Here is a 23,608-nt window from a genome sequence, read left to right as displayed (position 1 = left end):
GGGTTTGTCCTTACCCTCTAGAATCCCCAGAGTGGGTACCCCGAGTCACTTCCCTGCTCCTGGATGGGCAGAGCCTCTGGGAACAGGATCAGTCCTTTCCTCCTCCTCAGCTCCGGGGCAGCCCCCTGGCACCAGGCCCTGCCACAGGGCAGGGGACACAATGAGACAATGGGGACCACAGCCCCCCGTCTGCAGCCACACCCCCAACACACACTGGGCTGTTCAGAGATTGTTTATTTAAACCCACAGAAGGGCATGGGTACGGTTTGGGGAAAAATAAGGCAAATAAGACAAGCTTAAAAAAACCAAAACACCAATGAAACCACACAGAGAGCCCAGGGAGAGGGACAGAGGGCAGGTCCCGAGCCCCCAGTGCCACGGGGACACTGTGCAGGAAGCCAGGAGCCAGGCACAAATCTCCAGGGTCCCCCAGCTTCCTGCCTGGTCCATCGGGAGGTGGCACAAGATGCAACGCTCTGCTGTAGACCGAAGCCACCTCCTCCTCCTCGGTAGTGAGGAAGGCTCTGTGTCACCCAGCCACACGCTCCAAGGCCACTGAACTCCGAAAAAATAAACAACGCAGCGGGAAATGTTCGTGCCGGGGACGTGACCCCCATGACACCGCCCAGAGGTGAAAGTTCCTCCTGGGAGACCCAAAGGAAACGGCGCTTCCTTCCTGGAGAGCTTCCAGCAATCCAGCAGCTCCGCGGAGCTGGCGATCGCACAGGAGGGGCGCAAACAGCTCCAGCCCCAGGGGAAGGTGACAAAGGACAGGGATGAGCAGTGGGAGGGGACACGGGAGAGCAGCCCCTTTCCCCAGCCTGGTGCCAGCAGCGAGGGGACAGAGGATATCCAGGGACGAGGCACAGGGATGGAGACAGAGCTGCTCCCGGGATGGTTTTGCATTCCCTGTCACACCCACCCAGCAGGGGGACATTTGGGGATGTGTCTGCAGCCACCACAGCCGCTGCAATCTGCTCCCAGTGCTGGACACGGGTCCTCACTGGTCCAAACCGGCAGCCAGGGCCGGGATAACCATTTCCAGCTGGCAGTGCCTGGGGAATGTGTGGATTGACACGCACAGGGCTGGGCAGGGGGGCTGTTCCAAAGGACACTTCGTGGTACAGGGCTGGGGGCGTCGGCCTGGCAGGACACGGAGCAGCAAAGGACACAACAGAGACAGTGACAGCGAGGGAGGGGACACCCCGATGTCACCACCCCTTCCTGCAAGGCACCGACCTCCCCAGATCCACAGCTGGGCACAGAGCCCTTCCCACAGCTCTGCCGGAGACTGGGAACCTCACGGCTTCTCCTGCTCCTCCCAAACAGCTCCTGAGGAACTCAGCCCACAGCTCAGCTCTGGGCAGGGACAGGGAACAACAGAGGAGTTGGGGAGCAGCATCCCGAGACCAGGAAAATCCCCTTAGTGTTCCATCAGCAGCGGGATGGGGGGCTCTGCCAGGCACCACCAGCAGCACCCCCAAACGGAGCCCCCCCACAATCCAGCACAGCATTCCTCGGCCACGGGAGCAGCCACACTCCTGCTGGGATTGCTGCCTGCTCAGGGAAGGGCTGTCACCCCCCAGAGAAGAGTCCCGAGGCAGGAGGGGCTGGGGACGTGCCGTGGGGGCTGCGGGAGGGGTCCTGGATCCCCCGCCATCCACAGAGAGCTCAGTTCCGCAGGGCAGCCAGCCTGGAGGGGGAGCAGCACAGGGGAGCCAGGTCAGGGCAGCACGAACAGCCTCAGCCAGCGTGTCCAGGGAACTCCCCTGAGCCCCCCAGAAGGGCCACTGAGGGATCCTTGGAAGTATGCAGGGTCGGGAGAGAACCAACCTCCGGGACAGCTGGTCCTCCTGGGAGCGGACTGAGGCTCTCCCCCACGGCAGAGGCCCCCTCGGGCAGCTGGCTGAGCTGGTCCATGATCTCCAGCCCGTCTCCTCGGCGATCTGGACGATGAGGCTGTCCACCTGCTCCTGCGGCGTGCTCAGCGTGGTGGCCGAGCTCATGGAGTCCTCCATGACCTGGGACACACGCAGCCCTGTCACCATGCCCGGCCCAGAGACCTGGCAGGGATCCCCTCATCATCCCACCCTCTCCTGGATGCCTGGCACTCACCGACGTGTGAACATCCAAATTCTGCACTTGCTGCTCAAATTTATCCATCACTGCCGACACCTTCTGCAGGTCCATGGAGCTCAGGGCCTTGTCCAGAGCTTTGGTCACCTGTGCCATATTCTTCGTCACCTGCAAGAGGAGATCCCTTCAGGAATGCTCTGAGGGTTACAGACAAATCCAAGCACTGTCCTTGATGCCTTAAGTTTTAGCTCTCATGTATTTCAGATTCTGTGCTGCCTAGGGGTGCAGTTCTGAGCCTCATATTAAGTGTGAGTCAGCTCTCTTCCTAGAGCAGGGAAACAAAACAAATCCTTTTCCTGCTGGTGACCCAGGACAACTGTTACAAGTTTCCAGGCCCAAAAGCACAAACAACAGTGGCTGAAGGGAGGAACAAGAAGGATGGGATTTCATGACCTGAAGTTGTAATTGGACACCCCAATATGCAAACAGACCAAACTTTTAAAAGTGTGAGACCTTATGACCCACCACCCATTTGTGACCATCTTGGGTCCACCTTGGGTGTAGCCCTGGCCAGGCTCTTGTCCTACCCAAGGCATATCCCTTAGAGACCTTTTAATAAATACCTACTTATTCTCTTAGCTCTGTCCAGGCTCTGTTCCAGGTCAGCCTTCCCAAAGCATCACCCTGATGCTATCCCAGGCAGGATGAACCCATCTGAGGGGGTCCGAGACCACCAGGAGCCCCGGTGGGGTCATTTTGGGGGACGGGGAAGCCTGTGGTGCTTGGAGGCAGTGAGAGGGGAAGCTCCATGTGGGGCTGGAGCTCACAAATGCCTGCTGGAGGCTCTTACCCCTTTCATGGTGACGGCTGTCTGCACCTTGGAGGCCACGGCGTCCACCCGGGACGCCATCCGCAGCCAGTTGAGCCCCTCGTTCTTCTTGCGGATGGCGTTCTCGGCATAGACCCTGGCACACTCCACATTCTTCTGCTGCAGCGCCTGCCACACCGAGAGCCCACGCTCAGAGAAACCCCCACGGGCTCAGGCTGGCCCTGCTGGGTGGGTCCCCAGCAGGAAACAGCTCTGCCGTGACCCCAGAGCAGGAATAAACCCTCCCCTGTGGCACTGGATGTGCCACATTCCCCCCACAGACCCAGGAGTGGAGGGTGGGGAGGGGATCTGCCCCTTTCCCGCTCCCCACACGGTGGGGAGGAGGGAATTCCAGCTGTCCCACAGTGCTGAGCACCGGCAGGATGAGAGCCACCCACCTTTTTGACTTTGGCTTGCTCGGCCTTGGAGTCCTTCTCGGCTTTCTTGGAGAGTTTCTCCAGCTGCTTCGCTGTGAACTGGGGGGAAGGAGCGGGACAGCAGCGGGATACAGCGGGGCAGGACCAGGGACAGAGTCATGGAATGGTCTGGACAGGAAGGGAACCTGCCAGCCCATCTCATCCCATCCCTGCCACGGGCAGGGACACTTTTCCATTATGCTCCAAGCCTGGCTTTGGACACTTCCAGGGATCCAGGGGCAGCCACAGCTGCTCTGGGCACCCTGCACCAGGGCCTCCCCACCCTCACAGCCAGGAATTCCTGCCCAATATCTCATCTCACCCCGCCCTTTGGCACTAGGAAGCTGTTCCCCTTTGTGCCAATGCCCACCTGTCCCACCCCAGCCACCTCTCACTGGCCACGGATGCCCGACCCTCTGCCCGCGGCACCTCCGGTCACCCCGCGGGCCGGGGCCTCCTCCCGTCACGGTCCCGCCGCAGAAGCCCCGATGAGGCCGAACAGTGGGCGGAACCGGCCCCGAGACTCCCCCGGGGCCGGTGATACGGGGCGGAAAGGAGGCGGAAGAGCCTCCGCTGCTCTCACCTTCAGCTGGAAGAGCGTGTCTGGAAAGGAAAGAGAGCGCAGTGTCAGCGACACGACCGGGATCGGGATAGGGGGATCGGGAGGACCGGGAACCTCACCCACACGTCCGGGCCACCAGTCTCGGCCACGACCCCTCTACCCCCAGCCCCACCCCTCAAGACCCCCCGCAGCCCCACCGGGAGGCTCCGGTACCGCCCAACCCCCGGTACCGTCCATCCTGCCCGCCGCCGCTTCCGGGTTCCGCCGCCGCTTCCGGGCGCCGCCGACGCTTTTTCCGGGGTGCGCGCCCTGAATCTCGCGAGGAGCTACGCGGCTCGAGGGGAACTCACGTGGGGCAGCGGGAAAACCGCGGGGTCGAACGCAAAGGGGCGGGGCCACAGAGCGGAGACGGGGGCGGGGCTGGAGCGGGGCAGCGGAGGGAAGAGGAGAAAGGAGGCGGGGCTATGCCGGGACTGGGTCGCTATTGGCTCCTCTTAGCAACGGTGCCAGAGACTTAAAGTGTGGTGGGCGGGGCCTGAGGCCGGGCTGGGTAATATTACGCGTGCGCAGGGCGGGATTCGGCACCGCGGACATGGCAGCGGCTGAGGCGGGAGGAACGCAAAGCGGGGACCGGGACCGGGACCGGGACCGGGACCTGCAGCGGCCGAGCCAGAGCTGGAGCCCCTGCGGCTGCGACGACTGCGAGGCGACGGCTTCTTTGAGGTCCCGGCAGCCGATCGGGTGAGTGCAGCGGGTCCCCGGGGTGGGAGAGGGCTTGGGGCCGGCGGGGAGTCCCCGGTGAGGAGCCCTCGGAGCGGCACCGCCTGAACTCGATTCTTTGGTTTCAGCTGGGACGATGCCGCAGCGGAAGGAGTTGAGAAGCTGAATCGGATCGGAGAGGGCACGTACGGCATCGTGTGTGAGTGCGGGCACTGCGTCCCGTGCGGGGGGCTACCACTGAGCTGCGCTGAGCCCATGCGGGACTGGGAAGGGACCTCCGAGTTAATCCCGTTCCACTCCCTGCCGTGGGTAAATCACGCCTTCCACTAGATCATGCTCCGTCCAGCCTGGCCTCGGACACTTCCAGGGATGGGGCAGCTTTTCTGGGCACCCTGTGCAGGGCCGCCCCACACGTCACCGGGAAGGATTTCTCCCTGATATCCCATCTAACGCTGCATCTCTGCCCGTGGAAAGCCATTCCACCTGTAGAATCCCGGCACGGTTTGGGTCGGAGGGATCACCCAGTTCCTCCCCCTGTAGCTGAGCTGGGTGGGCTGAGGCGAGGTCAGCACAAACCAGATGTGTGTCCTGGTGCCAGCGTGCTTTTTGCTGTCCCAGACGTGCCCGGGACACGCTGACTGATGAGACGGTGGCCTTGAAGAAGGTGCGGATGGACAACGAGAAGATGGTAATGGAGGGGCGGGGGGAACAGGGGCTGCTCTGTCCTGGCTCTGGCTCTAACCACTGCTGCAGCACGGCTGTTCCTCTCTCTCTCCCCCAGGAATGCCTATCAGCAGCCTGCGGGAGATCACCCTGCTCCTGCAGCTCCAGCACCCCAACATTGTGGAACTGAAAGAGGTGGTTGTGGGAAACCACTTGGAAAGGTGAGAGTCCTCTGTCTGTCCTCCCTCTGCCTTCCAAACCTTCCTTGGAGACAAAACCTGTCCTGAGGGAGGCTCTGACCTTATCTTGTCTCCAACAGTATTTTCCTGGTGATGGGATACTGTGAGCAGGACCTGGCCAGTCTCCTGGAGAACATGCAAACCCCCTTCTCAAGAGGCTCAGGTACAGGATGGGGCAGGATTTGGGTCCAGCACCCCTGAGAGGGTGCTGCCATTCCTGCCAAAACTTGTGGGCACCGTGAAGGGCTCCCTAGACTTTAAGCTGGGTGATTCCAGGGATTCTGATGGAGCCTGGGCTTAGCTGACTCTCAGTGAACCCTTCAGGGACTTTCCAGGCTGGGTTTGGGGCTGGAGCAAACTGTCTGGGAAGCAGAGCTGGGAGAAAATGTCCACCTAGAACCCTCTGTGAGGACCACAGGGATGGAGGGACAACAGGACACCCTGGTGGGCTAGGCCTGTGGGGGTTTGTCCAGTTGGTGCTGTTCCCACAGAGGTCACAGTTCCTGTCCTCTGTCCCCAGGTGAAGTGCATCATCCTCCAGGTGCTGAAAGGCTTGCAGTATCTCCACGAGAACTACATCATCCACAGGTAGGAGTGGCAGGATGGAGTTGGGGGGACAAAGGGGTGTCTGGGGACACCTCCGTTGTCTTGGGATCAGGAGCAGCTCCGAGTGGGGGTTTGGTGCCCATTGTTGTGGGAGCACTGGCGGGGGTGGGAGGCCATGGAATGATGCAATTGGATTTTCCTTGTGGTCTCTCACCTCCAGCTGCTCTGTTTCCCACAGGGACCTGAAGGTCTCCAACCTGCTGATGACCGGACAAAGGCTGTGTGAAGATAGGTGAGTCCCAGCACCTGCATCCAGCTGTGGCTGCTCCATGCCACAAACAGAGCTCAGATCTGGGCTCCCTCCTGACTGTCACTCTCTGTTGCAGCTGATTTTGGCCTGGCACGAACCTATGGGATGCCCCCTAAGCCCATGACCCCCAAAGTGGTGACTCTCTGGTGAGTGGCTGGTGCTGGGGTGTGTCCTCCCAGTGGACTGGCTTGTGCCAGCTCTGCCACTGAGAGTCCCCTGTGCAGGTACCGTGCACCAGAGCTGCTGCTGGGGATGACAACGCAGACCACCAGCATTGACATGTGGTAAGGGTGGGGCTGAGGCTGTGGGGACGGGGCTGAGGGGCTGCAAACTGCAGGGGGATTACTGAGAGGCTGCTGTGCTCCGCAGGGCTGCTGGCTGCATCCTGGCCGAGCTGCTGGCACATAAACCACTGCTGCCAGGCACCTCTGAGATCCACCAGATCGACCTCATCGTGCAGCTCCTGGGGACACCCAACGAGAACATCTGGCTGTGAGAGCTCCTTCCCCAATTTCCTTGTCCTTTTTCTCTGGCTGCTTCCGTGGCCCTTCCTCACACGTACCGTTTCCCCCAGGGGTTCTCCAAGCTGCCACTGGCCACCCAGTACACCCTGCGCAAACAGCCCTACAACAACCTGAAGCACAGGTTTCCCTGGCTCTCGGAGGCTGGCCTGCGCCTGCTCAACTTCCTCTTCATGTATGACCCCAAGAAAAGGGTAAGAGCCAGGCAGGATACAGGGTGGGGTAGGGGCAGGGAACCTGCCCATCCTGTCCCTCAGGCTGGAGTAGTCCCTGTCACTTGCCCTTTTGTCCCACAGGGCCACAGCCAAGGACTGCCTGGAGAGTTCCTACTTCAAGGAGAAGCCTTTGGTAAGTACTCCGCATCCTGGGGGTAGGGCAGGACTGCGGAGGCTTTGGGCCCTGCTGACCTCTCTCTCTGCCCCACAGCCTGTGAGCCAGAGCTGATGCCCACCTTCCCACACCACCGGAACAAGCGGGCGGCCAGCACAGCAACAGAGAGCCAGGCCAAGCGCAGCAAGCCCTGAGCTGTCCCTGAGAACAGGCGTGATGTGTCCTGGCTGAGGTGGATTCCTCAGCCCAACAGTCCCAGCACCATGGGGATCCAGCTGTTCCCAGGATGGCTCCTGAATCTATCTCCCTGTGTGGGACAGGGCAGGCTCCAGTCTGGGGCTGGGCAAGTGTGGCCCCAGGGCAGGAGAGATGGGGCTCAGGGCTGCCCAGGTGTGGCATGGTCAGTCCTGTCCCCAGGGAGTCCTGGCTTGTGCTGTTTGTGGGGAGAACCCCGACTTTGCCATCAATAAAGCATCTGGCAGTGGTAACATTGGTTGAGAAAATGACCTCATTCTCTGGTGCCGCAGGACTGGGAGAAGCAGTGGCTCTGCTTCCCTCCTTTGTGGCACCCTGGGGACATGACACCCTAAGATTCTGCCCCCCTTTAAGTGGATCCCAGCTGCCACTCTCAGTGAGGCAGGAGCTGCTCCTGCAGGGTGATGTGCTGTCAGGTATCACTGCAGACCCTGGCCCAGGCATCTTGGTCCCCCTCACCAGGACACAACACCGATGCCAAGGCAGCCTCTTTACTGATGCACTGAATAATTTACAGCAGCAGCGCCCGGGCTGGAGCAGGACCCAGGCACCGGTGTCTCAGGGGCTAGCAAGTCCAAGTCCTTGTGCCAAGCAGTGGCAGTGTCAGGAGCGGGGTGCAGAGCCCTTTGCCAGCAGCATGTCCAGCTCCGTGCGCTGCAGCCAGAGCCGCTGCTGCCTCTCCCCGTGCAGCTCCTGGCCGCGGTGCCGGCTGCGGCAGGCGTGTCCCACGGCACAGGCACCGGCGTGCAGCTGCCTGCAGGTGCTGCAGCAGTACGAGGGCAGCATGCCCCGGTGCAGGCACGAGTGCAGCTGGTAGCATGGCAGCTCTGGTGTGTCCTGGGAGGAATCCCGGGGCTCTCCCAGCACCTGGGGTTTCTGCCGGTGCCCATCAGCTCCTGCTCCGGGAAGAGGTGAGCGGATGGTGTCTGGATCAGCGCTGCCCACGGGCTCTGGCCCAAGCGTGCTATCGCAGCGTCCCCAGCCCCTTGTGGGCACGCCCTGAGGGTCCTCCACAGCGCTGGGCGGGCTGTGTCCTTGTCCCCCGTGTCCTCAGGGCTGTCTGGCATCTCTCGGTAGAGATCCACGCCATCGCCGCAGTCGGCAGCCGCCCTGCACTGCGTCCCCCGGTCCTGCAGCGTCTCCAGACACCCTTTGGCAGCCCCGGCGTCATGCCGCGCCTCCAGCAGCTCCTCGGCGCGGGGCCGCCGCAGCCGCAGCGCCATCTCGGCCAGGATCTCGCACTCCAGGCGGCAGGCGAGGAAGCCGACAGCGGCGGCGATCAGCGAGGGCCCCGGGGGCAGCCGTGCCACAGCCAGGCGGTGCCGGTCATGCCGCTCGAGCCCAGTCGGCCCAAACTCCGCACCAGGTCGGCTTCGGGGAGCGCTGGGCGCAGCAGGTGCACGTAGGCGCGGAGAAAGTCTGCAAGGAGGACGGAGAGCGTGGCCGGAGGTGTCTGGGTACCCCCCACAACACCCCTCACCACCTCAGGGCCTCACCGGGATGGTGCCGAACTCCCGGCGCCACGGGAAGAGGTTAGAGGTTGACGGCCGCCAGCTCCAGCAGCCGGAAGGCAGCGGCCAGGCCTCGCAGCGCCAGCCCGGGGTCGGGGTGGTCCCGCAGCCCCCGGGCCAGCAGTGCCAAGGCATCGTCCTGCAGGGCTCCCAGCAGCGCCGGCTCCTGCTGCAGCCGCCGCCGCAGCCGCTCCGCCACGGCGGGGCCGGGGCAGGGGCCGGCGGGGCCGAACTCCCGCTCCAGCGAGCCGGCGGTACTCCTGGTGGAGTTCCTGCGGAATTTATGCCCGTAGTCCTGCCGGTGCTCCTGCCGCAGCGCCGAGCCTGCACACATCCTGCGGGTACAGCAGCGTGAGACGCCACCCCGGGACCCGTCAGACCCCCAACCCCGGCACCCTCCTCCCAAACCGGTGATGATCTCCCCGCCACAACCTCAGCTCCGGAACTCCGGTCCTCCGAGGCCTCCCCAGCACCTCCCTGATGCCATCCTCCCCGGTGTCACTCCCCGGGCCTGCTTCCCCCGTTTTCCCGACCTCAGGGACCTGCCGGTGTTCCCACCCGAGCCTGATTCCGCCGCGGTCGCGGCTCCCCCCTCACACCGGCCGGTGCCGGCCGCTCGCGCTCCCTTCCCGCTGCCCCCGGGCCCGAACGCACGTGCCGCCCGTAGCTCCGCCCCCGGGGCGGGGCCGAGACAGCGCCCCCCGCAGGGCGGGAGGACCCGCGGAGGGGCCGTCAGCACCTGCCCGGGGTGTGGGGGTCCCGCGCCGCCCCCTCCTCACTGCAGCGACTCCACGTAGGACAGGGCGCTCTGCAGGGACGTCAGGCAGTACCCCTCCTCCCCGATCAGGTACCTGTGCCACAGCCATCACACTGTCACCAACGGGACACCACCACGGGCACCGCACCATCTGCGGCTGGGACGCTGCCATGACCAGGACACCATCACACCCACCATCCCTCAGCCCTGTTGTGACCCACCTCCCGCCCCGAAAGCCCTGTCCCAGGAGGGTGACGGTGCCCTGAGCCCAGCGGTGCCTGCACAGCCAGTACCCCGGCACGTACCCTTCATGGATGAACTCCTCCAGGGCAGCACACTCGGAGAGCAGCTGGGGCAGCCCCGTCTGCAGCACCACGTAGGACAGGATTGGCAGCAGGTCGTCTGCCCCGCTGTGACAACAGGGGCCATCAGCCACGGTGGCCACAGGGACTGGTGCCCCAACACCGTGCCGGCCACAGGAGCCCCGGCCCCACACTCCCCTCACTCCCCATCCCTGTGTGTCCCAGGGACGTGGCACTGTACTCACATGGCAGCCGTGGCGAGGCTCCGGGCGTCCCGGCTGCCGCAGTACTCCTCGGCACACTCGCAGATGCCACGCAGGGCTCGCACTGCGGCACAGGGCGGGCGTCAGGGTCACGGCCATCCCTGGGTCCCCACCCCATGTCCCCAGCGCCGCTCACCGATGCACTCCAGCTTCCTGCGGGGACACGTCTCCAGCGGGATGAGGCGCAGGTCTTGCACGGCGGAGGCGTACGCGGGGCGGCCGGGGGCGGTGGGAAGAGGCGTGAGGCCAGCCCCATGTCGGCGGGGCTGGCGTGCCGGTGTCGCTCCATGCTCCGTGCCAGGGCCGCCTCACGGGGCTGCTGCACGGTCCTGCAGGCACGGAGGGGTGACGGGGGGAACGCCAGGAAGGGGTCAGCAGGTCTCAGACCCTCCAAAGCGGGTCATGGTACCTGTAGAGGGCCAGGAGCGGGGCCCAGAGTGGGGGAAGAAAGCCTCCTCCAGGCAGGCCAAGCACTGATCCTTGCCAGCGGCTGTGCCGAGCCCCCTGAAGGCCAGCAGAGTCAGAGCCAGCAGCCTGTCTGGTAAGGGCGAGGCACACAGCACGCTGGGACCCCCCTGTCCCTACCCACTCCGTGCCCCGAGTCAAACGGGGTGCAGGAGAGCCCCCCATCCACCCCGCACTCCCTCAGCTGTCCTCACCGATGGCGTTGTGGATGTCCCTCACGACACCCTTCAGCAGCTCCGGCAGTGCCGCGTCCTTCCAGGAGCTGGCCGGGGGTTCTGTGGGGGTCCAGCCCTCAGGAGACGCCAGGAACCGCTCCAGGTCCTCGAAGGAGCTTTCCCGGGGGGTCTCGGGGGGCTCGGCGGGCCCCGGGGTGCCGCTGTCGGCCAGCGGGGTGCTGGACTGGCTGTGGCGCAGCGCGGGCCGGGCCGTGCTCGGGCACCGAAAACATGCAGGTGCAGGCTGCGGGACGCTCGGAGCCGGCGGCCCCCGGGCTCGGCGGGCAGCGAGGAGCCCCCCGCGTCCAGCGACAGGAAGGAGAGGACCCGAGGGGGAGGCGGGGGAGGCGTCGGTGGGGCCGTGGCTGACGGCGGGGGTAGAGCCGGGCGTACACCGCACACTGCAGCCGCCCGCAGCAGCTGCGTGATGGGGTGCTCGGGGCAGCTGTGGGCAGAGGGATGGGGTGGGCAGGGGGCAGCAGCAGTGGCTGCAGCCCCCTCGCTCTGGCAGGGCCGTGCCCACCCCAGGAAGTACCTCAGGAGGCAGGAGAAGAGCCCTGACACAACTGAGAGATCTGCCGGGCTCCGCTTCAGCTGCGCCTTCCACTGCCTTGGCCAGTCCTGGGGAGTGTCCAGGGCTGGTCACTGGGATGGTGCAGCACCCTGCCCCATGGCACAGCCTCCTGTCCCATGGCACAGCCTCCAGCCCTGTCGGCAGCCCCTGGCGCACACTCACATGGTCCTGCTCATACTCGAGGATGGCAGCGTAGAGTGCTCGCTGCTCCTGCTCCTCGGGGGTGAGGGCCACGCTGCTGGAGAACCTCCTGGAGACAACTCAGGGCAGTGAGGGCACTGCTGGCTGTCCCCAGAGCTCGGGGTCCCTGCGGTGACATCCCCACTCACCGGTTGGCAGCCTCCTGCAGCCGCAGCCGCCGCTCTTCCATCTTGCGCTGCAGCTGGGCCAGGCACAGTTAAGGATCCAGAGCCACCACTGTGCTCACTGACTGCCCTTTGCCATCCCCAGCTGGGACCCCAAAGGCCTGTGTGGGGCTGGTGACACCAGGACAGCTCAGAGGCTCTGCTGGAGCCAGTTCTTGGAGCAATCCCACTGGCAAGGATACAGTCTCCTCTCGGGCCTTGGCAATCACCAGGTTCTCCATCATCTGCCGCTGCAGGGACAGCGTCTGCGGAGCAGGAGGGGAGTTGGGGACACCCACCCACACCCCATGGCCACCACTGGGGAGCAGGGGTCCCCCAGGGACCCTCTCCCAGCCTGGCTGCCAGTTCCACCTGGCTCCTCCCCAGCTCCCCACTTGCCAGAGATGTCTTCTGCACAGCCTGGCTTGGGTTCAGCCGTGCCACCCGTGCCTCGTAGGCCGCCTTCAGCTTCTGGTTCTGCAGGGAGGCCTCCTCCAGTGGGGTCAGCTCCCTGTAGGAACAGCCTCAGCACTCGCCACAGGGCACAGGACACGTGCCAGGACCACATCCTGCTCCTTGATCTCCCAGGCAGGCACGGAGCCACTGCCAGTCCTTGTGTCGCAGTTCTTGCCAAACCCCTTGTGTTTGAACACCCAATGTCCTATCTGCTGTGTCTGAGCCTCCCATGTGCCAGTCCACATCTCCAGCACTCTCTGTCTCAGCCCCTTGTCCAGTCTCCGTGACCCAGTCCCCATGTCCAAGCCCTCCGTACTTCCGTGTGCTCTGTGCCTCAGCGATCTGCAGCTTCTGGAAGATCTCCGGGGGCAGGAATGGCGAGAGCTTCCCCCCCTCGTCTGAGCAGACCCGGCGGTGCCTGGGGAGGGGTGTAGAGCCCCCGCCCCGCTCCTGTGCAGCTGGTTTCACCTGGGCTTTCCCTGGGGAGCGAGGCAGGACAGGTCAGCAGTGCCTCAGCACCGGCCTGGCCCTGCGGGGACACCCAGCCCCCCAAAACGGGACCCCCACCCCTCACTCACCCAGGCGCCGCCGCAATGGATTTGACCCTCTCCAGGCACTGCTCCGCCAGCTTCAGCAGTTTGGGGGTGTCAGGGGTGACCCCCTCGCTGTTCTCTGCGGGGAGGGTGTGTTGAGGTCACTGCAGCATTTCCACCGACCGACTCGGTTCCGCGGGGGGAGGACAAGGGGTCCCGCCTTACCTGTGCCTGCCGCCTCCTCCTGCAAGGCCTGGGCGATGAGGGTGATGCTCTTCAGGTACTCCACGTAGGCCTCCTGCCAAAGCGGGGGGTGAGCAGAGACCCCCGGGATGCGGGGGGAGCCCAGGGCTGCTGGGTGACACCGGAGATGCAGCCCCGGCAGTGGGGCGTGAGTCCGGGGATGCGGGGGGAGCCCCGGGATGCAGGATGAGACCGGGGATGCAGGATAAGCCCAGGAATGCTGCCCCGCGGCTGGGGGTGAGGCCGGGGGAGGAAGCCGGGGGATGCGGAGCGCGCCCAGGGATGCAGGTGAAGCCGGGGGATGCGGGAGGAGCCCAGGGATACGGGAGGAGGCCGGGGATGCAGCCCCGGGAAGGGGGTTGAGGCCGGGGATAGCGGGGGTGCAATCCCGGGGATGCGGCTGAGCCCGGGGGGTCCCTCCCCGGCCGTCCCCGCGCTCACCCTGGTCCGCCCGGCGCTGTCCATGCCCAGGGCACCGCTGGCCGCCCTCATGGCTCCCTGCAGCCCGCGGCCCCCCCCGGCCCGGCGCGGGCCCCCTCGGCGCCCCCCGGCGCGGCCATGGCCCCTGGGCCGCCCGGAACGGCGCTGTGGGGCCGCGGGCCCGCCCGGAGCGCGGCGGGACGGACCGGGCGCGGCGGGTCCCCCCGGCCGGCGGGGGGCGCTGCGGGCGGGCGGAGCCGCCGGGCCCGGCTGGGGACGATGAAGCGCGATCGGCGCGGGCGGTTCCTGGCGGCCCCGGGCGGCCCCCGGGCCCCCCCCCGCGCCCCGCCGGACCCCCGGCACGGCCCGCCCGCGGCACCGAGCCCGCCGAGGCCCCCCGCGGCCCGCCGCCTGCGCACCGGAGGCAGGTGAGGCCCGAGCGCGGGGAGCGGGGCGGGGGGAGCGGGGGCACGGCCGGAGTCGCTTCCCCTGCGCCGGAGCCGCCGCGGGGGCCACCGGGACGGGCGGCGAGGAGCGGGGACGGGCGAGCCCTCGGTGTGGCGGGGCTCCCTCCGCATTGCCGGGGTCACACCCGCCGTCACGGGACTCGGTGCCGAGCGGGCGACGGGTCAGAATTTGCCCGTTTGTGTGGAGTTTCTTCCCCCCCTGAAACACCGAACATCCCGGTGCCGGTAACGGCAAGGTAAGGAAGAATTCGGCCCACGGTGAGGGAGAGTAGGGGAACCTCCCGCTGTCTCGGGGTGCTCGGCCGCTGCCTGCTCCGGTTTGGGGGGTGACCGGGACCTCCCTCCATCACGGTTTGAGTGTGGTCGGGACACTCCCGCCGTCCTGTTTGGGGTTTGGGGGTGACCGGGACCTCCCTCCATCACGGTTTGAGTGTGGTCGGGACACTCCCGCCCTCCTATTTGGGGTTTGGGGGTGACCGGGACACTCCCGCCCTCCTATTTGGGGTTTGGGGGTGACCGGGACCTCCCGCCATCCCGGTTTGGGGCCGCTGATATCCGGGTGTGTTGCAGCTGGGGCAGGAGATAAGCGGTATCTCCAACGGTTCCGCGGGATGCTGTGACACCGGGACAGCGGGTGGCACACGGGGCACGCACAAACGGGGGGTTCAGCCCCTCAAGACACCTCCCCGCAGGAGGTGCTGCCTTGTCCCGCCGCTGTCACCACCCCCGCAGGCTGCGGTGAGACCCCTCATCGTTCCCTGGGTCACCCAGGTGGTCTCGGCACTGTGCCCACTGCACCTCGGGGTTGGATCAGGGCCGGGGGGAGGCTGTGCTAAGGGTTCCTTTCAAACTGTTGGGGCTCAGTGGAGGGATGGAATTTATTCCAGAGAGTGGGAGTGGCGCAGGTCAGTGAACTGGGTGACACTTCCCAACCTGCCCGCTATTCCGGCTCACTCCAGGGCACTACTGGGGAGCTGAGGGATGGGCCAGCCAGCACTGAGGCAGCCGAGGGACACAATGCCAGCTGTAAATACCTGGGAGATAAACACCCGGGAAGCGCTGCTGAAACCAAGGGATGGCATTGGCAGAGTCCTGGGAACACCACAGCACAGAGGAGGCTCTGCCATGGGACAGCGGGGTCAGAAGGGCTGATTTTGGGTCAGCTGCTGCCAGAAGGGTCTTTTCCTGCCCGGATGCTTTGCTCAAGGCAGGGCTAAGGAAGCAGCCGGGACGAAGTGGAGGGAAACACCTTTGGGTGCATCAGTGGCATCCCTCAGCAGCCACCTTGGCTTCTCCTCGGCAGGAATCGGCAGAGCCCTGAGCACGGGCTACTGCCGCCTGTGCCACGGCAAGTTCTCCTCGCGGAGCCTGCGCAATGCCTTCGGGAAGGTGCCCGTGCTGGGGGAGAACTCGGAGAAGCAGCGGCGGGTGGACCAGGTGTTCTTCACCGACTTCCAGCGGCTGGTGGGCGTGGCGGTGCGGCAGGACCCCGCGCTGCCACAGTTCGTCTGCAAGAAATGCCATGCCCAGTTCTACAAGTGCCGCAGCGTCCTCCGCACCTTCATCCAGAGGGTGAACGCCTCGCCCACGAGCCGCGCCAAGTCCAAAGGAAAGTACGTGGCCTTTCTTTTCCTCCCTGGAGCAGCGCCGTGCCGCGTGCTGCCTCCTAAACGTGACCCCTAAATCCCACTGTGCCGCTCTGGTTTTTGCAGGAACAGCGAGGTCCATGCGCAGCCAGGAATGGAAGGAGGTGCCTCCTGCCTGGGTGAGTGCCCCGCCCCGTTTTCCTTCTGCCACCTGAGGGCTGGGGTTGATGGGTGGTGAGAAAGGACTCCAGAACCCCCCTGCATGTGGTCCTTCGACACAGCTGGTTATGGTTCTGCTTCCTCCCTCTGGCTTCTCAGGAGAATCTTCACCTTCCTGGGCTGGGCCAAACAGGCAGAGGCTCACCTGGGGGTGGGCAGAGCAGATTTGGGTGGCAGTGCCAGGCCTGTCCCAGCTGCTGCTGGACACTGGGGACAGTTGGGAATACCCTTTCAGCCGTGAATAATGGAGGGAGGTGGTGGAACCACTGTCACTGGGGGTGTTTAGGGAAGGACTGGACATGACAGTCAGTCATGGTCTGGCTGACAGGGTGGTGTTTGATCACGGGTTGGATTCAGTGATCTCAGAGGTCATTTCCAACCTCAGTGGTTCTGGCACTACCCTGCTCCATCCCTTTGGGGCAGTTCCCACCTGCCTTCTGGGGCAACCTGGCGGGGAGCAAATCCACATCCTCATCCCCTCCATATCCCCTTCATGTCCCCTCCATGCCCGGGGCTGACCGTGCTGCCTCTCCCCTGGCCAGTTGACCTGATCACGTCCAGCCCGCAGTGCCTGCACAGCCTGGTGACGTGGACGCACGCGCACGCCGGGAGCTGCCCGTCGGTGCCCGGGCTGCGGAGCGTGCTCTCCTCCGAGTACTGCGGCATCATCCGCGCCGTCTGGGCCTGCGGCGACGGCCACGACTACGTCATGGACACGGACTCGGACTGCAGCTCCGTGCTGCTCGACAACGCCCTGGCTGTCAAACGGGAGTGGAGCAAAGGCGCGGCGCAGCAGCGCTTGACTGACAACGGGGCCGGGGCAGACGGTGCCGAGGCTGTTCCTGCTCCCAAAGCCCAGCGTGCTCCCGTAAGGACAGCTCCTTGCCAGCAGCCTGCCAGCAAAGGGACCACGGCCGTGCCACTGAATGTGGAGAATGAGCTGCCTCAGGACAGGGATCCGTCTCCCTCGCAGCTGGACAGAGCGGCCTCTGTCCAGGAACAGGCCCTGCCGCAGCCTGTCTCCCCACTGAGCACTGCCACAGGTAAGGGATTTGCTTCCTGTTCTCCCTCTCAGCCTCAGGGGATAGGCAGGGAGCTGGAGAGGTGGCCCAGGAAGCCACAAGGGGCTGGGCCATCTCCTTGGAGACTGCTGTTCCTCGAGGAGGGCACAGATTCTTCTGGGAAGTGCTCAGAGGTTGGCCTCTGATGGAGGAGGAGGATGCTGAGCCATGCAGAATGGGCAGGGGAACATGGGGTCGTACTCCTGGCCCTGTGTGCTGTTTCCTCTCTGACAGAGGGGAGACCCTGCTGCCAGACTCTTCCTGGGGATATGGAATGGTCGCTGGTTCCTCAGCACCATGTTTGCCAGATGTTTCTTTTGGTTCGACCCTGAATTTGGGTGTCCCTGCTGCGCAGCAGCTGATGCTGAATCCCAGGAGGCCCTTCTGTCCCTAAAGGAAAACTGCTGAGTGGGTTTGGGCTGGGTGCACTGCCCCAAACACCACTTCCAGAAGCAAGGAATTAACACCCGTTTTGAGTTCCAGAAGTGGGGCTGTGTTTAGCTCCAGCACCCACTGGAGACAGCTGCTGCTGGACACAAGAGTGGCGGCCGGGACTTGCCTGGGGACAAGTCTTTGAGTTACAGGTGTCACAGGAGGAACCAAAAGCTGCTCCTGGGAGCTGCAGGGTCAGGGTGGAGCACAGGCAGAGCCGTTTCTGGGCAGAGGGGACAGTTTGGTTTAAACGATCACTGACTGCCATGGAGCGTGTGTTGCCCACAGTGTGACCAGGCGAGTGCATCCAGAGCTGCCGTGGGTCTGCTGCTTTTCCTTGTAACACCCCGTGTTCTCCTTCATTCCCTAGGACAGTTGAGTGGGAAGCAGGTTCTGTCTGCAACGTCGGATGAGCGGGTAAAAGACGAGTTCAGTGACCTTTCTGAGGGGTGAGAGAAGAGTGGGTTTAAAATAGCCTAAATGTCTTCTTTGCCAGTGGGAACTCCCCAGCCCCCAGAGCTCTTTCTCCACCAGCACCAGGGCCTCGGAGCAGTGACTCTGCCACAGCCATCACATAGCTCATGGCACTGAGGCTCTGAGCTCCCTCCTCTGCTCTGGGAGGCTTTGCACACACGTGTGCTCCGTGTTTGTGGGCTGCTTGCAGCAATCCTGGGCCCTGTTTTGTCCCCTCTCTCTGCTGGGGAAGGAGCTGTGCTGGGAGCTGCTGCTCCAGCCCCTCAACCTCTGGGCAGTTCCCTCCAGAGCTGGGGCTGTGGGAGAGCAGTGGGAGTGGGAATGCAGGCCTGGGATGGCACGTGGAGAAACCACCCCCACTGCTCCCAGTGAGAGCCATTAACTGGGAAACGGGAGCGGGAGGGACCTGGCAGCTCCACAGTCGTTGTGAGCAGGGATTTGGCTCAGTCCAACCCAGGTATTTGCAATGGGGCTATAAATCCACGAATCCAGGCGTTCTGAGTCTAAAGGGCCAAGTGCAGAGGGACTCCAGTGTCAGCTGGGCCTGTCAGCTGTCACATTAAAAGGGCCACAACGATTTATTGCCTATTTCCTGTCTTCAGGAATTAATTGCTTCTTGTATGGCTTAAAGCCTAAAAGGAGGAAAAAGAAGAATCCAAATATGGTTGTTACTTTTGAGGGAATACAGAATGACCTGCAGCTTCATTAACCTGCACCAGACAACTATGTGACATTCTTGCTCCACAAAATTCCTTTTCCCAGTAGAGGAAGTGGCAGCCACATCCCTCACCCATGAATAGATCCTTTCAGTAACAGCCTTTTTTTTTCTTTTTTTTTTTTTTGTTTTTTTTTTTTTGTTCTCCTGACAGTGGTTTGATTATTCTTGCAGAGATTTAGCCCTAAAAGGACCTGACTTGGGTCTTTGCTGTGTTCACCGGCGCTGTGTTTGCTTGGGGAGAGGCTGGGGGGAGAACACGTGGAGTGGCCGCTGTGCTGTGCTGTGGGGGAGATGGATGTGCTGGGAATTGGGAGCTGCTGAGGGTCAGCCCCAGGTCACGTTGGTAAAGGGCAGCTTCTCTCTCTCAGGGACTTCTTGAGCGATGATGAAAGCGAGAAGAGAAATGTGCAATCTTCAGATGACTCCTTCGAGCCTTACCCCGAGAAAAAGTAAGGGGCTCTCAGGGTGGGTGGGGGGCTTTCCTTATGGCTCTGTTCCCTACACATTCCTGCCTGGGGGTCACAGAGATGCCCCCAAGCTCCCCACTGCGTTAAACTGGCTGGGCCCTCATCCCTAGCCTGGCACAGCCAGCTCATATTCCTGGGGCTGTGTGTGCTCCTGCTCTGCCAGGTCACGGTCAGGTGTAGCAGCTGGGGACACTTCGGTGGATCTAAAAGCAAAGTTGAGTGTTAAACCACTGTCCTCGTTCTTTCTTGGAGGATTTCTGGCAAGAGAAGCGACAGTAAAGAAGCAAAGAAGGCGGAAGAGCCCAAAATAAGGAAGAAGCCGGGGCCTAAGCCAGGCTGGAAAAAAAAAATCAAATGTGAACGGTAGGGAGGGTCTCAGGGCTGGGCTGGGCTGCAGCCCCATGCCCACAACACCTCACACACCTCTGCTTGCAGGGAGGAGCTGCCCACCATCTACAAGTGTCCTTACCAAGGCTGCACTGCTGTCTACAGAGGGCCTGATGGCATGAAGGTGAGCTCGGGCTCTGCTCCTCTCCCACACCGGTGAGAGTGATGATTAATCATCATCACCATGATGAGTTTAATTCCCCACCCCGTGCTGCAGGGGGCAGTGAGCCACTAAAAGCAGCCTGCTGGGAGTCCTGTCCTTTCCCATTGTGCTCTGGCTCTCCCTGTTTCTCCTGTCCTGGAAGCCTGTCACTGGCTCACAGCAGCCCTTGGAACAGGCTCCACTGTGTCCAGCTCAAGCCCCTGCTGCCAGGGGTACATGGGGATGCAAATCCTGGTTTTGCACGTGGTGATCTCAGTGTTTGGGGATCCAGGTTGTTCCCTGACAGAAGCTCTGTCCTTGCCTTGCAGAAGCACATCAAGGAGCACCACGAGGAGATGCGGGAGCGGCCCTGCCCTCACCCTGGCTGCAACAAGGTGTTCATGATCGACCGGTACCTACAGCGGCACGTCAAGCTCATCCACACAGGTGTGTCCCAGCAGCTGACAGGTCACAGATGACACCCAGAGCCTCCTGGCACCCTCTTTGGGGGTGTTGAGGCTCTGGGGGTGCAGGGACGGGACTCTCTGTGAGCGTGGAACAAGCTGCTGTGCAGGGGACATGGGGCAGGGGAGGGGTTCAGACTCCTGCAGGGGGTGTGGACAGCTGTGTGTGCAGGGCACATTCCAGGAACTCTGCAGAATCCATGACTGTCTGCTGTTTCCCGTGGCAGAGGTACGGAATTATATCTGTGATGAGTGTGGGCAGACCTTCAAGCAACGCAAACACCTCTCGGTCCATCAGATGCGGCACTCAGGAGCGAAGCCCCTGCAGTAAGTGATTCCAGTGGGGATCAGAGGGATCAGTCACTGACCCTGGCACAGTAATTCTGGGATACAAACCCTGCCTGGAGCTGGCAGCATCCTGGCTGGATCACTTTAAATAGAATGAATGAGGAGAGGGTCACAGAGCACCTCTGCTAGGAGGAAAGGCTCAGAGTGCTGGCTGTGTCCAGCCTGGAGAAGATTCTAGGGAGACCTTAGAGCCCCTTGCAGTGCCTAAAGGGGCTCCAGGAGAGCTGAGGAGGGACTTGGGACCTGGAGTAACGGGGCAAGGGGGAATGGCTTTCTACTGCCAAAGGGCAGGGTTAAATGGGATATTGGAAAGATACTCTTTCTTGTGAGGATCGTGAGGCTCTGGCACAGGTTGTGGATTCCCCATCCCTGGAAGTGTTCAAGGCCAAGCTGGATGGGGCTTGGAGGAACCTGGGATAGCGGAAGGTGTCGCTGCCCTTGGCAGGGGATGGGATGGGAAATGTTTAAGGTCACTTTCCAGCCCTAAACCACCCCAGCATTCTATGATTCAACGAAATGTCCATTCCCAACGCCTGCTCCAGCCCCAGCGCTCTCCCTGGCTGAGCCAAGCCGCCCCAGGCTGGTGCTGAGCCCCTTTTGGCCTCGGCAGGTGTGAGATCTGCGGGTTCCAGTGCCGCCAGCGCGCGTCCCTCAAGTACCACATGACCAAACACAAAGCCGAGGCCGAGCTGGAGTTCGCCTGCGACCAGTGCGGGAAGCGCTTCGAGAAGGCCCATAACCTCAACGTCCACATGTCCATGGTGCACCCTCTGACCCAGACTCAGGACAAAGCCAAGCCGCTGGAGCCAGAGCCCATCCTCCTCCTCACGGCTTCAGGGACTGCGGAAGAGCAGGAGGTGAAGCCAGAAGTGACTGCACAGCCCGAGCCCACCTGAGGGGACGGGGACACCTTGCCCAGCCCAGCCCCTGTAGAAGCCGAACGGCAGCGGAGAGTTTTAATCGACGTTTTAGTCTCCCAAAGAACTCTGTGGAATTAGCTTCAGCTTGCTCAGAAAAGGCTTGTTCTCATGCAGTGATTTCCATGCTCATGTCTGATTTCAGCAGTGTTGTTACTAAGAGTGTCTAATCCCAGGGGAAGGGACGTTGGCAGCGGCCCTTCGTGTCCCCAGCCCCACGCACACGTTGTAGAAACCAAGTTGGCCACAACTGTTCCCTGCCTGCACAGAGGTGCCCCCGGGGGCTTGAGGGGGACAGAGGACAGTGGGACAACTTTAAGGAGACATTTTGGTTTGGAAAAGAAGAAAAACAAACAAAAAAAAAACCACCCAGGACAACCTAATTATGATTCCCAAAGCAAGTCTAAACTGAAAATTTGTAACCTACTTTTTATTGTAACAAGAGCTTCATGGTTATGCTTGTAATAAATTATTTACAAAGTAATTTGAAAAAAAAAAATGGCCCAGGTGAGAAAGATGGCTCCTTGTATTAGGTGTAACTGAGGTGTTGGGCTGAGTCCATTCCTCAGAACAATTCCAGCTCTTCCTCCAGCTCCATGGCCACAGCAGGCTGTGAGAATTGCAGAAGGGTGGCTCTCAGCTCCGGGTCGAGTTCTTCACAGGTGCTCAGGAGCTGGGGAGAGGGCAGGGAACCAGTTTAGCTCTGCTCGTGTTTCCTCAAAGCCAGTTCCAGCAACACCGGGGCATTTTGCTGCTTTCTCAGCCAAGCAAAGGCAGAGGAGGGGGAAACCTCCCCTCAGGCCTGACAATTCCCTCAGGCCGAGCGGGAATGGCCACACGAGGGCAGGGCCTGATGTGCTGGGAGGATGTGGCCGTGGCAGCGGCTGAGCAGCAGGTGTCCCCCTGCTCCCACGTGGGTCAGGGAAGCACCGAGCTTTGGCACAGGTCTGGGATCAGTGCCCGAGGAGCCGCGGCAGCACTCCCAGCTCACACACCGGGAGGAAAGGGAGAACATCTGCACGTACCGGCTGCATGTTCCCAAAGCTCTGGGCAGGGCACTGTGGGATGGCTTCCAGCAGGAACTGCCGGGCTGCAGAGATCAGCTGCAGGGGATCCTGCACGACACGGGAGAGCCACGGCCATGGAGGAAAATGTCACCCTCAGCCCAGTCAGAAGAGCAGGAGCCACCACCCCACGCCCAAGGTTGTCACAGCTCAGAGGACAGGGGGCTGTTCAGGGTTTGGGAGCAGCCCCAGGGGATGAGGAACCTGCACAAGCTCCCTCTGTTCTGCACAGGAAAGTGGGAACAAGAGGGATGCTGCAAGTGCTGCTGCAGAGGAAGAGCTAAAGAATAGGATTGGTTACAGGAGGTTTTAAGCTGGAGAGGGGTAGATTTAGACTGGATATTAGGAAGAAATTTTTCTGTGAGGGTGAGAGAGGGTCTGGCACAGGTTGCCCAGAGAAGCTGTGGCTGCCCCATCCCTGAAACTGTCCAAGGCCAGGCTGGACAGGGCTTGGAGCAACCTGGGATAATGGGAGGTGTCCCTAACCATTGCAGGGAGTAGAACAGAACAAGGTTTATGGTCATTTCCAACCCAAACCATTCTCAAAGTCTAAAACGGGAGAAAAAAAAGAGTCCAGGCTTTGCTTACGTGCTCTGTGGGGTGTTGATCAGACTGTGGCAGCACTTCCCCTTCCACAAAGAGCTGGAGCAGCTGGATGTACATCTGCAGTGCCACGCTGAGGAAGGTTGGCTCCCGCTGGAGCAGCTCCCGCTGGAAGCAGGGGATGAGGCTGGAGGGGGTCACAGAGGGGCTCTGTCAGCTCTGGGTGATGGGACACACACAGGGCACAAGGCAAACACAGCTGCTGCTCTGCCCTGTCTGATTTGAGTCCCACTGCATGCAGGGCCACCCCAGGAAGCAAATTCAGCTCCAAAACCTTTGGAGCACAAGGCTGAAGGGACACTTCTACCAAAGCCCTTTAGCAAAAAGCACAGGGCTCCTCAAACATCATCGTGCCCTGATGAGGTGGTGTGTCCTGCACAGAAAGTAAGAGGTAACTGTGCTCACCTCCAGGCCAGCTGCTGTGGATGCCAACCATCACCCACATGCCCCCAGACTCCTCAGCCCAGCCCAGCAGGATGTTTTACCTGTAGAATGCCAGGGGCAGGAGCCGGGTGTGCCGGTGCGAGGCCGCGCTGCGCAGGACACGGCCCTCCCCGGGGTCTGCAAGGACAGGGACAAGCTCTGAGCACCTCCAGAGGGCCTCACATCACCTTTCACACTTCTGGAGCAGCACAGGGGCTGCACCAGTTTCCTTCCAGGCCACAATAAA

General features: G+C 62.4%; 7 protein-coding genes across 8 annotated transcripts in view; 2 read left to right on the top strand and 5 right to left on the bottom strand.

Annotated features, from left to right (window-relative positions):
• Window positions 1-219: 219 nt before the first annotated feature.
• On the bottom strand, window positions 220-4,235 carry CHMP1A (charged multivesicular body protein 1A). The gene is given in 9 exon segments (XM_066327422.1): window positions 220-1,693; window positions 1,834-1,868; window positions 1,870-1,934; window positions 1,937-2,021; window positions 2,116-2,244; window positions 2,927-3,073; window positions 3,343-3,420; window positions 3,944-3,963; window positions 4,153-4,235. Coding segments are annotated over 9 exon segments (588 nt in total). The 5' UTR covers window positions 4,160-4,235; the 3' UTR covers window positions 220-1,671.
• Window positions 4,236-4,386: 151 nt separating this feature from the next.
• Window positions 4,387-7,739, top strand: CDK10 (cyclin dependent kinase 10). Its single transcript, XM_066327319.1, is given in 15 exon segments — window positions 4,387-4,425; window positions 4,547-4,663; window positions 4,771-4,796; window positions 4,798-4,839; window positions 5,261-5,330; window positions 5,396-5,526; window positions 5,625-5,701; window positions 6,060-6,132; window positions 6,329-6,359; window positions 6,361-6,382; window positions 6,477-6,546; window positions 6,625-6,684; window positions 6,770-7,138; window positions 7,218-7,273; window positions 7,348-7,739. Coding segments are annotated over 15 exon segments (1,281 nt in total). The 3' UTR covers window positions 7,446-7,739.
• Window positions 7,740-8,066: 327 nt separating this feature from the next.
• SPATA2L (spermatogenesis associated 2 like) lies at window positions 8,067-9,835 on the bottom strand. The gene is given in 6 exon segments (XM_066327425.1): window positions 8,067-8,513; window positions 8,516-8,845; window positions 8,848-8,925; window positions 8,990-9,041; window positions 9,043-9,352; window positions 9,757-9,835. Coding segments are annotated over 5 exon segments (1,173 nt in total). The 5' UTR covers window position 9,352; window positions 9,757-9,835; the 3' UTR covers window positions 8,067-8,109.
• LOC136366399 (VPS9 domain-containing protein 1-like) lies at window positions 9,788-12,208 on the bottom strand. Of its 2 annotated transcripts, XM_066327421.1 has the most exons (8): window positions 12,141-12,208; window positions 11,923-11,975; window positions 10,999-11,843; window positions 10,749-10,877; window positions 10,476-10,668; window positions 10,322-10,403; window positions 10,080-10,184; window positions 9,788-9,868 (listed from the first exon to the last, which is right to left on the bottom strand). In XM_066327421.1, the coding sequence occupies exons 1-7, from the start codon at window positions 12,180-12,182 to the stop codon at window positions 10,083-10,085; spliced, it is 1,446 nt and encodes a 481-aa protein (XP_066183518.1). In that variant the 5' UTR covers window positions 12,183-12,208; the 3' UTR covers window positions 9,788-9,868; window positions 10,080-10,082. The 2 variants fall into 2 exon arrangements, with proteins under 2 accessions (XP_066183518.1, XP_066183517.1); XM_066327420.1 differs by having other exon boundaries at window positions 9,793-9,868; window positions 10,080-10,403.
• A 759-nt stretch (window positions 12,209-12,967) lies between these two features.
• Window positions 12,968-13,729, bottom strand: LOC136366401 (VPS9 domain-containing protein 1-like). Its single transcript, XM_066327424.1, is given in 4 exon segments — window positions 12,968-13,065; window positions 13,152-13,224; window positions 13,611-13,703; window positions 13,706-13,729. Coding segments are annotated over 4 exon segments (288 nt in total).
• Window positions 13,730-13,868: 139 nt separating this feature from the next.
• Window positions 13,869-21,639, top strand: ZNF276 (zinc finger protein 276). The gene is given in 12 exon segments (XM_066327419.1): window positions 13,869-13,922; window positions 13,924-14,017; window positions 15,360-15,669; window positions 15,769-15,821; window positions 16,404-16,904; window positions 17,725-17,803; window positions 18,915-18,995; window positions 19,266-19,376; window positions 19,449-19,524; window positions 19,872-19,989; window positions 20,234-20,333; window positions 20,965-21,639. Coding segments are annotated over 12 exon segments (1,863 nt in total). The 3' UTR covers window positions 21,251-21,639.
• Window positions 21,640-21,686: 47 nt separating this feature from the next.
• Window positions 21,687-23,608, bottom strand: part of FANCA (FA complementation group A) — a 32,140-nt gene continuing 30,218 nt past the window's right edge. Inside the window, exons 40-43 of the mRNA XM_066327318.1 lie at window positions 23,424-23,499; window positions 22,924-23,065; window positions 22,297-22,386; window positions 21,687-21,944 (exon numbers count right to left, since the gene is read on the bottom strand). Of these exons, the coding sequence (XP_066183415.1) occupies window positions 21,837-21,944; window positions 22,297-22,386; window positions 22,924-23,065; window positions 23,424-23,499 (416 nt within the window). The 3' untranslated portion in view covers window positions 21,687-21,836. The remainder of the gene's footprint in view (window positions 21,945-22,296; window positions 22,387-22,923; window positions 23,066-23,423; window positions 23,500-23,608) is intronic.

The sequence above is a fragment of the Sylvia atricapilla genome, chromosome 12 (assembly GCF_009819655.1).
Source record: "Sylvia atricapilla isolate bSylAtr1 chromosome 12, bSylAtr1.pri, whole genome shotgun sequence".
NCBI classification, from domain to species: Eukaryota; Metazoa; Chordata; class Aves; order Passeriformes; family Sylviidae; genus Sylvia; species Sylvia atricapilla.
The sequence above is the reverse complement of the archived record's forward strand: the minus strand, read 5'-3'. Positions and strand labels throughout refer to the sequence as shown.

Coding starts and splice junctions, on each gene's coding strand:
- LOC136366399 (XM_066327420.1), bottom strand. CDS start 12,182: ATGATGGAGAACCTGGTGATTGCCAAGGCCCGAGAGGAGACT. Junction 11,844..11,922: donor CTGCAGGAGGCTGCCAACCG/GTGAGTGGGGAT, acceptor AGTTGTCTCCAG/GAGGTTCTCCAGCAGCGTGG. Junction 10,669..10,748: donor CCGCTCCTGGCCCTCTACAG/GTACCATGACCC, acceptor CCGTGCCTGCAG/GACCGTGCAGCAGCCCCGTG.